Consider the following 17,811-nt stretch of genomic DNA (forward strand, 5'->3'; position numbering starts at 1 on the left):
TGAGTAAGGATGACAAGTTACCCTGTTTGTACTCCAGTGAGAGGAGGCAAAACACAATCAGAAAGGGACCCCTGTGAGGGACTCACCCTTGGTGCCCGTAGAGGGGGGCCATCTGTGTGTCAAGCATGCCCCAAGATGGTGGCAGCAGCATAATTACACTGGGGCAGAGGGGTGACAAGTGTAGAATCCCCATTAAAATTGGTGGTGCAGCAGGCTTCTATAGTCACAGGCTTTGTATTTCATGTAGGGCTGGCAGCGTGTCCAGGATCATCTGAGAAACTGTGGGAGACCCCTCCCCGCAAGTCCCGCAGGGTGAGCAGAGGATCACAATCCCCTGGTGCAAAGGAGACAGGAGCAGCTGTGTAGGAGCCCGGTCGAGAGGTAGAAGAGGGGAGGCAGCAGCCAGAAGAGGCCCCTCTGCCTTGGTCAAAGAAACAGCTTTGGTGCCCAGTACAGCGTTAATTAATGCAGGCCGGAACGGAGCTTAGCTCTCATGCGTCCATTCGGGTCCCCGTCCAGGCCATCCCCCCCACACATTAACCTTTTATATAGTATTTAGGGAAGGAGTTACAGCAAATGATGATGAAGAAGCCAAACCTTGTTATTATAGCATTAGTATTTACAAAAGAAAAAATTTCTGTTTAGGGAGACCTATCACATCAGTGGCAGCTTTAAATCTGCTAATGTTACATTCAAGATGTTAGCACCTAAAATAATTTTCCAAGCTCTGGGATGTGTACACAAGGGAGGCTTTCACTAGTAAATACATGCCTAAAATATGGAAAACGCATAAATCTTATGGAAATATTGTTCATGAAACAAAAAGTATAGGTCTCCTTAAACAGAAATATTTTTTTTGTAAATACTAATGCTAGATTAACAAGGTTTGGCTTCTTCATCATGTTGTTTTAGTAGTGAATAATAAATATGTTATCTCCATTTGTACTTAACACAAAAAAATTATATATTTACAAGTATAGCATAATCCTTAAAAGCGAAAAATTGTAGATAATAGGTAATGATTGGGAACATTGCTCTTCGGGATTATAAAAATAGTGTTGTGACAATGGGAAAAGTACAAGGATATTGTACACTTACAAAGAACAGAGCAATAATTATATTTATCCAAACTAACAGCTTCAGTGACTCACTGTACATGGATGCCATAAATGTATTAACTGGAGAAATTGATGAAAACATTGTGGACAAGAAATATAACCAACAATACACTGTTGCCAGTCGTGCTTGCTGTGTAACTATTTTTATATCTAGGTGAACATGATGGTTCAGAGAATAATTCTTATTCCTCTTAACGGAAAAATAGAATCACAATACTTCACATTGTAGACTATGTTGTGTGGGCATCCATCTGTGCCCAAGCTGCTCAACCAAGCATTGTCTGATATAAGAAAAAGGAAATTATTTGTGGAAAGTAGTTTTGCATGTGAACTTACATCAGCAATGGCTGAATGAACACAGAAGTCCTGCTTTGCCCCTCTGTAGATGAACTGAGGCTCATTGCAGTTCAACGGAAATCGCTTAAACTTAGCAGCATGTGAAATTATGCCAAACTAACTCTTGTTGTAGCTACATAATCCAATCACCTAGCTACAGAGACAATAGAGTAGAAATCTACAGGAGTACAACTCCAAAAATGTGAGTTATGAACATGAATCATATTTTGGTAGGCAATGATCAAAATGAATTAGACATTACAACAGTTTCCTAATTGACCAAACAATTTTAAATGAAATGATCAAAAAGAACTTGTACAACTTTTCCTTGTTCCAGTCATTGGGGCCTCCTCTGTTCGGCCTCCATTGCAACCACATAAATTAGCCCAGTTGCAGTATATAAGTATAGGTTACTCCCCCCATTTTCTTCCTTCCTAAAGACTCATTTAGCTTTAATATTGAAACAAGCCAGGGGAACCTACATCTTTATATTACAACTAGGCCAAAGGGTGTCAGGGGCAGTGGTTAAACATTGGAGGCCTGATGCCGGAAGCAGAAGTAGATATACCATTCCATCCTTAACTGTAAACTGGCTGACTGCTATGAAAAGCAATGACAACTCCTTTCATACAGTAGCAGCAAAAAGCTACTTACTTTGCAACACAACATCACACAGATTAGAGTCTGCACTTTTAGGGAGTGGATCATTCATAAGGTAAGTACCCACTGACTAACAAGATATAAAGGGGTTTATCTTCCCACTCTCTCAAATTACATTAGTACATAAATTGGCCAACCATATATATAAAATATATATGAAGTAAGAAAGGAGAGAAAGGGGCTTCAACGCTACTAAAAAAGGCTAAATACAATATACACTGACCAACAAGTTAACAAATTCCTTTCCCTATTAGTACTTCTAATAGTACTATTAGTAATTCTAGTAATGTAACTGGAGTTGTTATCCTACTAACCACCAATGTAACAGGGTTAATACATCCAGCCAGCCCAGTGGACGCTGCAGCCCACGCTGCAATTGTTGGCTACAATTATTCTTCCATCCCTGGGAATCCTCCTGTTTGTGATCCCCGGGCACTAGAGGTTAATAAACCTCTAGAGCCCCGGGATTGCAGTGGAACTGCAGATGAACTCTCAATGGAGTTTCTCCATTGAGAGTTCATCTGCACTCAGAGCTGATTGAAAGCACTTGCATGCCTCCTATCAGCTGTGACCGCAAGATCCCACGGTCCTCAGGCTGTACTTATCAGCCCAGTGACGGTGGGAACTGAACTCAGATAAACACTCATATTTTTAAACACAAATTCGCAAAGTCGAAATCCGTGTTTTTCAGGTCGGGTCTGCCCAAATTTGAACCCCCATTTTCAGAAAAAATTTACCAAAACTATGTAATAAAAATACCTATTGTTACTATCCAATCAATTTTTTCCAATCAGGTAGAAAATATCACTACATCACACACAGCAATCCATATACACTGAGAATAGAACCACCCAGCTTAGTCAGAAGTCTAAATGAGACTGTTTGGAGACACAGGTGTCATGGGGGTATACTGAAGTGCACTTGGATACACAAAAGCACATTAGGGGTTGCAAGATGTCACATGTAAATTGAGCACGCCTAATGTCTCTGGACTCATTACATGACAAATAAACCGGGAACATATTGGGATTCATTGGGTATACTGGGTGCACTGGAAACATCATATGGAATGTGAACTGGGATCACATTTGCACACTGCACATGATTTATTAAAGGTCTCCAATGACTGTAGAAGATTGACTATCATGGCACTTGGTGTGTTCAGAGGCTGGAATGAAGTACATATGAAGGACATATGCATGCATAGAGATACATATGAAGATCATAGCATGAGGGGGCTAGGCAGAAGAAAATCAAGAAGTTCAAGGGGCCAAACACCACTCAAAAAACCTGGTAAACATATCTTTCAATTATACAACTGTGAAAAAAAACTCTTGATAATGTATTTCATCTGAACATGACTAGGTGTTCAAAGTAAACACAGTTACAATTTTGAAGATCTTTTAAACCTTAAGGAAAATTTAATTAACCCCAATACCAGAGAGAGAGATAAAGTAAGCAAACTGTAAGTTGGCATTCGCCTGGAAAAAATGTAGCATGAAATAATTACAGACAAAAGCAGTCTACGAGTCTATCCCTACCATGTGGGGTATCAATGACATTCAGATCTTATAAGTAGCAAAGTTCTAAAAAATATCAAAATGTGATTTCTGCAGACCTGTAGGTGCAAAAAAAGTAGATCAGGACAGGTTTTCCTAATATGTATTGGAAGGTATGAAGTGTTTTCTCAGAAGCTTGATGTATTTATTTTAATAAAACATATTTACCACAGCATTTGTAATCTTACCCTGACATCATTAAACTGCACTGTTTTTAACTACAACATTAAAACAAGAGACATTGTCATAAAGCAATATATGTTGAAACCAATTCATCAGTAAAAGGTGCACTATTTTCAATTACACTAAGCAAACATAGTACAAGAGGACCTCTGTAATGTAAGAAATGAAAATTGAGATACCTTTAACCTTTCAGTCACCCCATCTGTGAAGCTGACAGTGAACTCAGCAATTTTCGGCACTCTGATTTTCTTGTTCTTTTGTTCAGACTGATACTCTGTTCTTGTCTTCACAACAACCTAAAACACACCAAAGTGTTAGACCTGAACTTGCGAAAACAAGGGGTATCAAATATGATATTTTAAATGAAATACTAATAAAACAACACACTACAAATGTGTTATTTAGGACAATCTTCAAGATCTTCGCACCTCAACCTGGCATTTTAATTTAATGGTAGAGAATTATTGTAAATCACCTGTCGTTTTCCTATAAACTATATGGCTTGTTGAACATCCCACTCGAAAACCATAGCCATTGGCCTCCACTTTGTGGTTAGAACAGCCTCTACCCATCCCTGAAGACTTTTCCCCAGACTTCGGAGTGTGTCACTGGGAATTTGTTTGACCTGCCTCAATAGGTTTGAGGTAAGAAGGTTAACATTGTATATAAGACCCTTAAGTTCATCCATACGAAACTCACCATACCATGAGTTTAAAGATTTGGCTTTGTCCACATCAGCACAAAAATGCCACAACAAAAAAAGCATTCCCCAAGCTGCTTACACAATGTTTAAGTGAGATACACAAGTGTCTAAAATGTAATTTAGGGGAGGGGGTCAACATACATTAAGATACATACCCATAATAATAGATTCAATTACATTATTACATATACTCAAAAAAGTTTTTTTTTAATACGTCCACAATCTGCAGATCTGCTTTACAAATTAGGAGTGGTTCCCACTATCATTGTTGGATATGTTGTTTATGTTATACAGGAGATACTGAACATTTAGGGCCCATTTACACTATCGTGGTGTGTTAACTGTTTTTCTAAGAAAAAAGTGTGGCAAAGCTCCTGATGACTTTTCATTGCCATTTTTATTGTGTACCTTTGAGATATATCCTCAGTAGTTGCGGTCATGTCACTGCAAAAAAAAGCATTGGAGTATTCCAAAATTTTATTGGTGACACCAGAACAGTTGTAGAGGGGAAAACGTTCGATTGGTGCACTTGTTTTAGGAATATCAGAGTTGGGTTTTCCCTTATACCCTCATGTCTCCGGTAACAAGGGAGTGAAGGGGAATCTTCTCAATGAGGCCCCAAACATCAATCACAACCTAAACTAGGTTCCAACTTCTTTTAAGTTATCCAAGATGAAAAAAGTTTTATAGAACTTGCTTTTATTTATTTTTCTTCACATCGTGCTTGCAGACCAAGCTGTCTAGGAATGGTGACAGGGGTTGAGACAACCTATACCATGTCCAGGGTTGCCTAAGCAATCTCAGAAATTGATTTTACAGTTGTGCCAACCCACCATCTCTATATAACTATAGATAATATCAATAAAGACATAACTAAGCAGGTATTCATATGCTGCATAATAATATTAAAGTTACTATCTAAAATATTTTTGGCAATAGTTGAACTTTAAAGTCACACAGACATCAGTAAGGACAGCTTGGTATGTACAACTGACAGCTGGTTGGCATTTCCTGGCCTCAGAACAACAATAGCATTTAGCTGAATGCCTCAATGAACATCATTGCTTATCAGTGTTGGTTGTGCTCCATGCACTTCAATATGAATGCACAATCTAGCAGCTCCTCTTTGCTGCTCTACCCGTAACAGATCTCCAACATCATTATGTACAGTAGAGCAGCGTTTTTCAACCTTTTTTGAGCCACAGCACATTTTTTACATTGAAAAAATCATGCTGCACACCACAAACCAAAAATGTTACGAAATGACACTATGTAGTTTAATACAGTATATATAATGACAATATAGTTTCTCAGTTTATTTATACTGAAACCTGGGCCTGTTGGATCTTGGATCAGGGGTGCCTACACTTTTTTGGCTTGCGAGCTACTTTTAAAAGTCAAAATGATCTACCAACAATAAAAATGCTAAACATTTATTTATTTATATATATACCGAGTATACTTTATATTTAAAATATATATTGTTTACTTTGCATAACACCATTAACATGTATGGTACAATACAATTCTTTATTATTATTTTTTTACTTTAGTTCTGCTTTAAAATGACCCTTTTGCAGTTTAAAGTTCACTTTAAATATTAAAAACAAATGAACATGTGCAAACTCCTGGCTCAAATAGTTTTATGTGTTAGTAGCCCAATCACTCCACTAGCTGTGCATAAGTGTAACACAGGGCTTTAAAGAAACAAACCTGGAGAATCCCACATTTACTTCAACAAAATTACACCGGCCACATCCCAAAATTAACAAAAAATAGAAAAAGGAAAGGTGAGGGACTTTAAATGCAATATATATATATATATATATATATATATATATATACACATATGACTATGTTGCCGAATAACAAACAGTTGTAAAATTCTAAAATACCAGTAACATTGAAAATTAATATAAATTTAAAAACAAATGATAACACAACAAAACATGCAAACCACATATGCATTAATTGTCCTTTATTTTTTTTATTATATGGAGGATAATTTATGCATATGTGGTTTGCATGTTTTTTTGTGTTACTGTTTGTTTTTAATTTTTATATTAACCACCTGGCCGTTAAACCCGACCTTGGTTCGGGGTAAAAACACTTGCAAAAAGTGTTAAACCTGAACTTTTCTCAGGTGGTTAAACAAACGTTATATTGCAATCTGATTGTCATACATTGTATAACAATCGGATTACAACTAAAAGAATTTACTTCGTCGCTGCATGCGTCGGTGCGGGAGGCGGGGCGGGAAATTCAAATACCTTTGTATTGAACTCAATACAAAAAAGCTGTATTGAGTCCAATACAAAGAAATCTTTATATAATATGTATATAATTGAATTATATATATATTATATAAGCTACTGTACATATACATTACATTATACACTATTTTTTTTAAAGATTTTTTTTTTATGTTTTATAAAAAGAATTTTATTCATAAATTTATAAAATTTTGGACATATTTCGGTGAGTTATGTGGTAATTTGGTGAATTATAAGTAATTATTGAGTAATTTGGTGAATTATAGCCTACAATCTAAAATAAATTTCCATGCAAAAAATTTAACACTTTTTGCATGGAAGTACAGAAGTTCAGAAAGAATTAGAACACCCAGCGTTCGCGTATGCGTCCCTTGGCGATTCCTGATGATGTCCGTGCATGCGCCCGTCCTGTATCCAATATCCAATATATATACAAAGTCCTGTATCCAATCCAATACAAAATAATACAAAATATATTTATGTGGTTTTGTCTATAGGTATGTGACGTTGGACTGTTGGACACTAGGCAGGTGTTTTAGAAAAATATATTACTATACAGTATACCGAATTATTGCATTTTCAGTATTTTTGTATTCTTGTTTAAGCTGATTTTTGTGTTTTTTGTTTAATTTTAATAAAAGTAATTTTTTTTTTTTTCTTTACATGATTGTGTTTCAAACTTTTTTTATATTCATGATATCTACTAGACCCTTGTTCGGACATATTTCTGTAAGTTACAGGTCTACAATTTAAAAAAAGAATTTCATGAAAAACAGTGTACCGCTATTGGTACAGAAATCTAGACATCAGTGAAACGCCCAGGAGGTTAAAGAATTTTCAATGTTACTGGTATTGTTGAATTTGTAGCCATGGCAATCCACCCCTGACTTGGACAATTTCCCATGGTACACCTGATGATCTCTCATGGCACACTAGTGTACTGTGGCACAGTGGTTGAAAATCACTGCAGTAGAGAACCAGCAGTCCTGTCCACGTAGGCAAAGGCCACCCACATCCCAGGAACATTGGGAAGCCCAACCCCTGGCTGCTGGTGGAGTGGAAAATAAAGTATTACTGCTTCAATAAAATACTTTAGACACAAATCAAGCATTTAGCACTTCAGTGCAACTGAAGAGCTTACTGCAGGGTAAAACTGTTGAGGCACCCAGCTGTACTAAACCGTGTATTAAAAACATAAGCAATAGCACCAGAAGGCTCATGTAGACAAGCTAAGAATTCCTCCTTCCTGTAACAGAATTACAACCTATCTCTATGTGATATAACACATTTGTATAACAGCATTACATGACTGGAGGACCTGCGATGCCTGATTTTTCCACAGGCTGTATGTATAATTTCACACTACATGAACCAGTGTGGAAGAGGGAGTTTATTTTACAACAACAAAAGGGCACAAATTAAAAATGTAGTTCTATCGTAACTGGATATCTCATATCATTTTTATATCAATCTCAAAATTGCCAGTCTACATGTTTCTCTTAGCAGAGATGTTTTTAATGATAGATGTCCCTATTTAATGTACAGCTCTGCGTAATATGTTGGCACTATATAAATCCTGTTTAATAATAATAATAAAATGACAAAAAATCTTGTTTATGTTTTATTCTGATTTCAAGCATTTATATATTTATATATTCTATTTCTATGTATTTATAAATATAATAGTAGTAGTAATAAATTCTAATGTGTCAAAACAATATAGCTCTTGTATCTGCTAGTATTAGGAGTAATAACAAGGGTTGCTAGTGGGAGTACCTAGGTGTTGTATATCATTATATAAGTATTATACAATTTTATAATGATATATTCATGTAACTATTTACCATGTAGCATGAATAGAAGTCAGTCATGGGTATACTAATGTCTTTGAGAAGTTTATAATTTGTGTTGCTTAGAAACAGCTGTGTCTCTATATAATAAAATCAAGCTACTGTTTCTTCAGGGAAAATCAATTGCTGTCATACAGCAAATCTGTAATAATAAGCCAAGAGCTTTTTGATAGATCATCTAAAACAAAAAGCTGCATTTACTTTTTGAGTAGTTAAAAAGAATGCAGCATTTAGGAAATATAATTATACAATTTTATATGATACTCCCACAGAGATAGATAAATTTATGAATATTCACTGTAATTGTGCATGCATGACATAAATTAACAAGAATTTTCTCTTCCTATTACAGGACCATTGACATGAATATTCACACATTTTATTGTGGGAAAACTCTCATCTCCTGTAGTAAATCAGCCCTAATGCATATATGTCTCTATAAGTAAGTCATTAAAGGGTGTAACCCCCTCCCTGCTCCCATAGTAGATTCCCTAAGGTAAACATGGAGCACTAATTAAGGTTATGTACACAGTAGTAGTTGGGTTGGTGTGCACTTGCATTAAAGCAAATTTTATTTGGGTACATTCTTGGTTGTAAATTTAAAGATAGATTTATATGTTGTTTTTTTCATTTTATTGTTTAGATGGTCACTTTTATTCATCATAAATACTTAAACAGATATATACATATATATTTACAGTGTTGGATCTAGCTAACAGTAGGCCCTTGCACAGAACTGATGTGGGGGCCCCCAAGTGGCAGGGGGGTCCCCGCTTCACACACACACATACACACACAAACACACACACACATATATATCATTCATATATTCTTTGTAATATGCAACCTTTATTACAAGAAAAAGGATTCCCAAAGAACAATGAGTTAGCTAAAAAGACTGCACAACAGAAGAAGACTGCTTTGTAGACCTAATTTTAAACAGTTGAAAACTGAAATAAGTGAATATGCAGTTTCATCTGCTGGTTCGTCATTTTTTATGCAAACAATATATACAAAATCACTCTGTTCCTTTTAAAGCAGAACCAAACCCATGATACTCACCTGCCCCCATTCCATTGCAGGGTGCAGCCAACTTCCTTCTTCTCCCCCTGGAGACAATCTTCAGCCATTTTGATTGGCCAGTCCGGGATGATATCATACATTCATCCCTGGCATGTGCAGGGGAAGCCGGGATTGACAATTATCCTGGCAATCGAAGATGATCTGTGCATGCACAGCTTAGCATTTTTGACAGGCACCCAGATTGATCAGGCAAAAAGAAGAGATTACTTCAGAAGGGACATCGCCTGTCCCTTTCTGAAATAATGACCTGCCTGATTACTAAATACATAAAACTGCATAAAATAACATTGGAATGCCCAGTCCTCTGGGACAAACAAAACCCACGGGTGTTACTTAGCGTAGATAGTGTAACCAAAACAGAGAAAAAATTAGGTCTCTTGCCCTGTTAGGCATGGCTGTGCTTTGTAGAGCTGCATACATTTCACAACTAAATGGACAGAGAACCAAATTCTTTAACAGGAAAAACGGCTCCATAAATTGTATTTTATCTGTGTAATTAGACTAGAGTTATTCTAAGAAAGTGAATTATAAGAAAGTGAACCCCTAAAATGTAATATTTTCAGACTGTTTTCCTTAATTTTCACCTGTTGGTAACTTACTTCCTGCCCTAAGGTGACTCTGCACCACATCTATGGAGCAGCAGCATTGTTACTCCAGGGTACTCAGTTTAGACTACAAACACCTGACCTTATCCTCATCTTCAATACATAGAGAGTGTGTGTTCTACAGTTCACAGAAGATAGCTGGAAAGACAGATAACATATTTTCAGATTTCAGTACAGTGCACAGGAGGTTGGACTGAAATTTTGGCATGATCAAAAAGTATTTCTTTTCCTTATAGTAAACCTTAAAAAAAGAAAACAAATGCAGCCAACACATATAGGAGCTGTTAAGCTGCAATATATTACATTTCTATCCTTTGATTTAGATACCTCCTAATCTAGGTTGCTACTGACTTGAAGGGATGATCATCACATGGGCTCACAAAGGTCTCTACCCATACAGTGATCATCATTTTGTAATCTCAGACAATTTCCACAGCATACCATTTCCATGGCCTTGGACTCGGACATCCTCCTCAGGCAGGGACATTCCCCAAAACACAACAGTGGCCATCATAGCATCATCACTTGGATTTTGTTTGTACCATTTATCTATCAATACCAATGGCAAGCCTAGTACAAGGCAATCTAAGCTCATCCCCATATCACCCAAATATGATTGTCAAGGTTATGGTTAGACATTTATTGTAGAGAAATCAAACTTATCCTTTGCATGACATTAATCATATAGCTGATTCTTATATTATTTAATAATCAGACGTCATATTTCACACAAGATTACCAAATATGAAGAGAAGCCAACAATATATGTGCCAGCTCTATTTACTGAATGATAATGGGCAATGGTACATGCCCCACCTGGATGAGCCTGGCACTAGCAGCAATGGTCTCCAACGAGCAATAGGTGTCATCATATGCTTCATATAGCCTACACAACACTGACACCAATGGATCTGTCATCTAATGGGTCATTGGTAAAGAAGAAGGGGCATGCAAATATAAAGCAGCATTCATACATTACCTTTTCTGGAGCAGAAAACTGCAGATGATTTACATCCAAGGGTGTGATCAAAGGCACAGTCTGAAAGCCATCTTCAGCAGAAGCCTCCTTAGTGTTTTTGTCACTCAGATTACTCCCCAGCTTCACCATCCTGATTCCTCTCTTCCCACACCTAGGGAGCAGAAAAATGCCCAAGCTCAATGAAAAACATTCTTCAAAGATATGAAAGGGGTGGACAGGTTTTGTCACAATCAAAGATGATCTCTGTATTCATCTAAAGCCATCAGATAATATTTTGTATTAGTCATGGATTGGGGGTGAAAGAGAAGGGTTGCATCATATAGAAATGGGGAAATGCATATTGCATGCGCAGGAATGGAATCATTGGGCAGGCAGGGAGTGTCTCCTTGCTAATAAATCTGATCATAGAATACTCACGATTAGAAGCTTTGTGTCTGTGCCCAGGCTGGTAGGAGCAGAGCTGTTCTTGGTGCTGATGCAGACAACGATCCTGGAAGGACGGCTTCTGACAGCTTCTAAAGGCGAGCAGAGCGCCTATTGCAGCACACGGTTCCTGCGGCACTCGCTTTACAGTGCGCTCCCTTTTTTTTCCTCTTGTACAATGGCGCCCTCTGCTGTTCCAAATCAAGAAAGCTCGTGATACTCAGAAATCGATTTACTGACCAAATCCCCCCTCGCAGCAAATCCTTCTTCAGGCAGAACAGAGGGACAATGATACTAAAATCAAGACATTTACTCTGGCCATGTTTATTTCTAATGAATCACATTGCAAAGTAATTGTGGTGATTAAAAAATGCAATTATAGCTGGTTATTAAGAGCATGGTGAGGATTAAAGGTATGCTACAGCCATTTAAATGTTACAAAGCATCCTTTAGAGCGATGAAGAAAGTATGCGTCACGTTTCCTTAGAGACCAGACAATGCGGCGGTTTGACGGTCATGACAGGATGGCTATAGACACGAATATGTAATTAGAAATAGTTATGAGCTCTGCCTATTACTCCCACCCACCAGCTGCTCATGTAAAAAAAAAAAGGTCCCCTATTTAAAAATCACAGAGCTACACTTTAGGCTAATAATACCCTAAAAGTTCTCCTAATGATATAATACGTCAATAGAAATATACAATTAACATACCTTAAAACATGTAACACCCCCTCTGAAATCTTCATCCAAAATTGACACACAGGCATTATATGTAATTGGGGTCATTTTTGGAAAAGCCTATTTTCAGTGAAATGTTCAGATTTTGGTTTTATTTTTGTGCATTTTTTTTATTTATATTTTTTTACATTAATATGTTCAAGCAGTTTGTGTTCCTATGGGGTTTTAACTTGCTGTTAGTGGGATTTTATCTTTATTGTGAATTAGATGTTTGGTGATCCAACCACAGTAGGGTTTGCAGCTTCTACATATAAAACTTATTATTGAAAAAGTTATGACAAAAGTTTATTTGTTTTAATATCATTGAACAGACATACTTTAGATCATTAGATCTTCATTAAAACAATCCCAAATAGCAATAGCTGATGTAGCCAATATTGGGCCCCTGTGCAGAACGTTTTTTTGGGGGGTCCCTATTGGCTGAGAAAGTTCCAGGGTAACAGTAACAGTAGATATGTCTGGTACGATTCAAAAACAGAAGTTCATGAGAAGAGCCTCACACCAACTGTGAAACATAGTGGTGGAATTATTAAGGTTTGAGGATGTCAACTATGAATCCGGCATCTATTAAAAGTGGGATTTAAGTGCATGTGAGACTGTCTGTATGAAAGTTGGAGTTAGGGGTGGGAATCGATCTGTTAACAAAATTATGATCTGAAACATATTAACAAGTCCACAAAAGAATGGCTCCAAAACAAGAAATGGGGGGTTATGGGCTGGCCTAGTCAGATCTCTTAAGTGAATCCCACTGAAATTTTGTAGAGGGATATAAAATAGCAGTTCATACAAAAAAATACACAAATATCCTAAAATTAAAGAAGGTTAGCATGAATGCGTGATCAACAATTTAAAGTAGTTGTTGTCAGAGACATCAACTCCACCCACAGATTCTCTGTTTAGAATCTTTCAGCATCCCCAGCATTCCTGAGTTTTACTCATTTCATCAATCTTTGCATCCCCAGCATGTTGTGCAAAGTTAGAGGGGATTAGAAAGTATGTCCTGCAACCAAAGAAAAGATTAGTTCCCAGTAATGGTCCTCTCCTGCTCATAGTGCAAATGGCTGCTAGTCCTATTTAAGCCGCTCTAGTTTCAGACTCTGGTTGCTGGATCCTCAGTGTGTTATCCCCTATTCTGCTCAGCATGCTCTTGATTTTGCTATTCTGGATTTTGACCTCGGCTTTACCTTGACCTCAACTTTGCGTATGATTGCTGCCTGCCCTGAACTCAGCCTGTTCAACTACCTTTCCTTTGTCTGCCACCTGCTCTGACCTCGGCCTGGGGGCAACTACCAGATGACCTTCTTGAAGCAAAGTAGTCCGGTGTCCACTAGGGTCACCTAGATTTTGCACCTTGTTAATCTTGTGTCATCTGCTAGGGAGCAGCCCATAACAGATTTTGATGCTAAGGGTGCTCTAATTTTTTGAACAGTGCATGATTACATCTATGAATATTATTTGGTACAAAATAACTGAAAAGGATCACTTCCATGTGTTTTATGCAAGTAAATCAGCTCATTAATATAGCCCAAGATAGGATTAGAGCCTCCTGTAAGGTTTTTACTACTTTCACATTGTTTCCAATCTAAAACTAGAAAATGAGGAACATTTTAATCTGTAGGCACAGTTTCAATCAAGATCTGATGTTTGCCTGATCAAAGAGAAAAAAAAATCAATGGGTCAGAGGAGGGTACTTTGTCTCATAACTCAGGTTAGCACTCTGGCCTCTGTAGTTCTAGGTCCCAGGTTCAAATCTCAGCCAGGGCACTATCTGCATGGAGTTTGCAGGTTCTCCCCATGTTTGCGTGGGTTTCCTTCCACATCCCAAAAACATGCAGTTAGGTTTATTGGCTTCCCCCTAAAAATTGACCATAGACTGTGTTAAAGACATATTACCATGGTAGGGACATTAGATAGTGTGGATTCTCAGTAAAAAGAGTGGATCCAGGAGGATGTTAACCGTAAGTTTGTATTTTCTCCTCATCTTTGCTTAGATTTCTTTTAGGCACTCTTTGAACTTTGTAAAGCACTGCATAATATGTGTTATTTAATTACAAGTTATTATTAATATTAAGTGGATGAGCTTTCTAAAGAACTAAGGAGAGACATCATGCAATCCAAAGTCCCAAAAAGAAGAAAATCAGACTACCTGTCATTTAGAAAAATCTAAAAAAAAAATCTTTCAGGCATGTTTACTTGTGCCACTCAGTTGCAGAGAGTGTTAGATGGCACATGTAAAAGTCCATGAATTACAAATCCATTACCATAAAAGATAAGATGCAGGTTGTACCCAGGATTAATGTGTTTCATTGGTACACTAATTCATAACATCATTCAATGCCCTCGGTATCTTTTTTTAGTATTCAAGTCATTTTATTCTTTTTTTGTATATGTTCCTGTGGTGGTTAGCACCATACTGACATTCAAAGTAATATCTGTATATCTCAAACACATTCCTAACACTTCTAGTTAATTAATGGATCAATCCCTAAAAGAACGTTGTAAAAAGAGCAAAATGTAGTTTGCCACTTCTGGCCTCCTATCTGACAATTGCTTGAATACTGCCCTGACACAAGTATGAATCAAATTAATTCCAAACTCTATGTTGTCATAATTCCATGTTGTAGTAACAATTTTTTTCTAAAGTATGTAAAAGAAGAAGAAAGGCTACAATCACATTAAATACATAAACTATAGTTTCTTTATAAACATTACATATTGATATCCTTTATTATAGGCCACTTCCTCTACAACTTGGAGCTGTAAATGATTATCTAAACACAATAAGCCTGATTTACTGATAAAGTGATATGCACATGTTCACTGTGAACATCTAATCATATGCGGCAAATTCAAAAGCCAGAGCTTCTCCTTCACAGGAACAGCTGTTTGAAGTGATCCCAGCTCTTTATCTGTTTTTACCCTTTGGTAAATGCGTCCCAACATCTAAGAACAGCCATAAATGTACCCATAAGTTTTAGTTGGAAGAGAGATAAACAGCCTTTATGTAATTAGCATGTGAGACAGAGAAGGTCAGCGAGATGCTGGAAATCATCTTTTTATAGGGATTGACAACAGATCCTCCTATAAGCAATCTTTAGGAATCAGTAGTTTTCTGTTGAAAACAAAGTAATTTATCTTTTGTTTATAGCTTTTGTGTACCTGTGTGTGATATTTTGTATTAAAAAATGGCATCTGTCTACAATAGTCTTCTACATATCATAGACATTTTTTTCTTTTTGTATATTACAATTTCTATGTCAGGAAGATATTTAGCACATGTACCAGATTGCAAGGGAGTCCTTCAGTGTGAAGCCTGAAGGACCATGTGTAACGTAAAGAAGGAAACATCTCATCTACATATTTGGACACTGAAAAACACCTAAAGCACTAGATCAGGGGTGCTGTGCCCAAAACGTCGATTGTGATCTACTAGTCGATCACAAAGACAACACGAGTCGATCCCAGAGCCCTGCCTTACCCCTCCCTGCTGTTTACCAGCAGCCCTGCTGTACGCATTTAGGGATGCTGGGGATGTCATTCAGTGCATGAGAAGGCTCGTGTAACAGTGGGGAGAGGGGAGGGAGGCAGAAAGGGAGGCAGAGAGAGCGGGAGGGCAGTCTGAGGTGAGCAGTGCTGAGCAGCCAAGTCAGGTCAGGCTCGGTGTCCGGGTTCAATTACTGAGATACCTTTGTACAGATTAGCAGTTCATTTTCATGTACAGCATGTCATTCTTCTATGATAGGTGAACTGTAGCTTTCCTGTCACTATAGTCTTGTAGTGCAATGTCTGTGCAATGTTCTACCAATCATTAGCTTCAGTCACTTCTGCGTCATACTCGGTATTCATATAAATAAATATATGTTTAGCATTTTTATTGTTGGTAGATAATTTTGACTCAGTCATTTTAAAAGTAGCTTGCAAGCAAAAAAAAAAGTGTGGGCACCCCTGCACTAGATGCTTCCATGGTTATTCATCCTTTGACAGAAGTCTAACCCTCTATGACTCCTTATCCAGGCCAAGAAGGAGGGAACTCCTCGTTCTCAGGCTTCAATCACCTATATCCTTTGCTCAGTTACTCATTCCATGGGTTCGATTTTATTGGTAATATTATAGACCCCTGAATGCTCAGAATCATTTCTAAAAATATATTTTATCCAGAACATAAAACATTGAGTAGATCATATACAAATTAAAAAAAGTTACCTAATGCACTCATTGGTTGCCTAATAGCAGACCTCTTTGAGGTTTTTATGGATGTCTGTGTCCCTTGGGGAAGCACTCCTGAGTTGTTCTTATGACCAATGTCACCAGGAATGAAACCAAGGGTACACTGAAAATGTTGCCAATACAATATTATGAGAGGGGAAATCCTCAAATGGCAACTTTTAGGAGATTGTCCTTAGATTGTAACTATCCCTTAATGTTCAGTTTACAGGACACAAAAAAACTCCATTGTATTCACCCTTCACTATCTCATCCCAAATGATTTACCTTAGCAGCCTCTTTAAAATTACAGGGCACAAAACACAAATGAAAGAAATGCCTTTTCTGTTTAATGCTATTTAAAAGCATGCTTTTTGTTCTAGGTCAGTGAATCACAAAGTATTGAAGCAAGGAGGTCTCCGATTTCGCGGTGCCGATTCGATGGGCAGCACCAAATTTCTCTTCCAGAAGATTTACCTAATTAATTTAGCAGACAGCAACTATATCATAAAGCAGTATTTAAAAATTAAAGCTGGAGACTACATGGTTACTATGACTACAAAAAGGTTATATATGAAAGCACTAGTTTTACCCATACATATTTCCTATAGGTACGGGACCACTGGGATGACCTCTTCCCTTTTTATTCAATTCTAAGTGCTGCTGTCTGGAATAAAGTTAATGCATACTGACACGGGAGTGCAAGACAGTAAGGGTTGTTGGTTACTAAATGAGTAAAGTCTCCCCGCATAAAAAAAACACCCTCCACCCAGATCACTAGAGTGCAAGATTCTGCTGATTTATTCTGATTGTTCAGCTAGAACTAGAAGTCCCAGGAAAATTCCTACCCATAGTTGACACTGCTGTAACATGTTTATGTGTTGTCACAGGGTGATGCAGCCTCTTCCTTTATTAAGTTACTGATGCCCCTGGAGGAGGAGGCTGGCCCCTTTGCCCATCATAATCATAGCTGGCAATTTTTTTATTCTAGGCACTTTTGAGTTTACTTCCTCTTAAACTGCAGCATCATTTTTTTTAATATATCAACACAAATTCTGGGAACAAACCTGAAACAACATGCATAAACAACACACA

General features: G+C 37.4%; 1 protein-coding gene across 1 annotated transcript in view; it reads right to left on the reverse strand.

The window, feature by feature from the left end:
* The window catches only part of NSG2 (neuronal vesicle trafficking associated 2), a 45,489-nt gene extending 33,568 nt beyond the window's left edge, over nucleotides 1-11,921 (reverse strand). The window contains exons 1-3 of the mRNA XM_072400938.1: nucleotides 11,767-11,921; nucleotides 11,350-11,500; nucleotides 4,036-4,152 (exon numbers count right to left, since the gene is read on the reverse strand). Of these exons, the coding sequence (XP_072257039.1) occupies nucleotides 4,036-4,152; nucleotides 11,350-11,478 (246 nt within the window). The 5' untranslated portion in view covers nucleotides 11,479-11,500; nucleotides 11,767-11,921. The remainder of the gene's footprint in view (nucleotides 1-4,035; nucleotides 4,153-11,349; nucleotides 11,501-11,766) is intronic.
* Nucleotides 11,922-17,811: the final 5,890 nt, after the last annotated feature.

Source organism: Pyxicephalus adspersus, chromosome 2 (genome assembly GCF_032062135.1).
Source record: "Pyxicephalus adspersus chromosome 2, UCB_Pads_2.0, whole genome shotgun sequence".
NCBI lineage: Eukaryota > Metazoa > Chordata > Amphibia > Anura > Pyxicephalidae > Pyxicephalus > Pyxicephalus adspersus.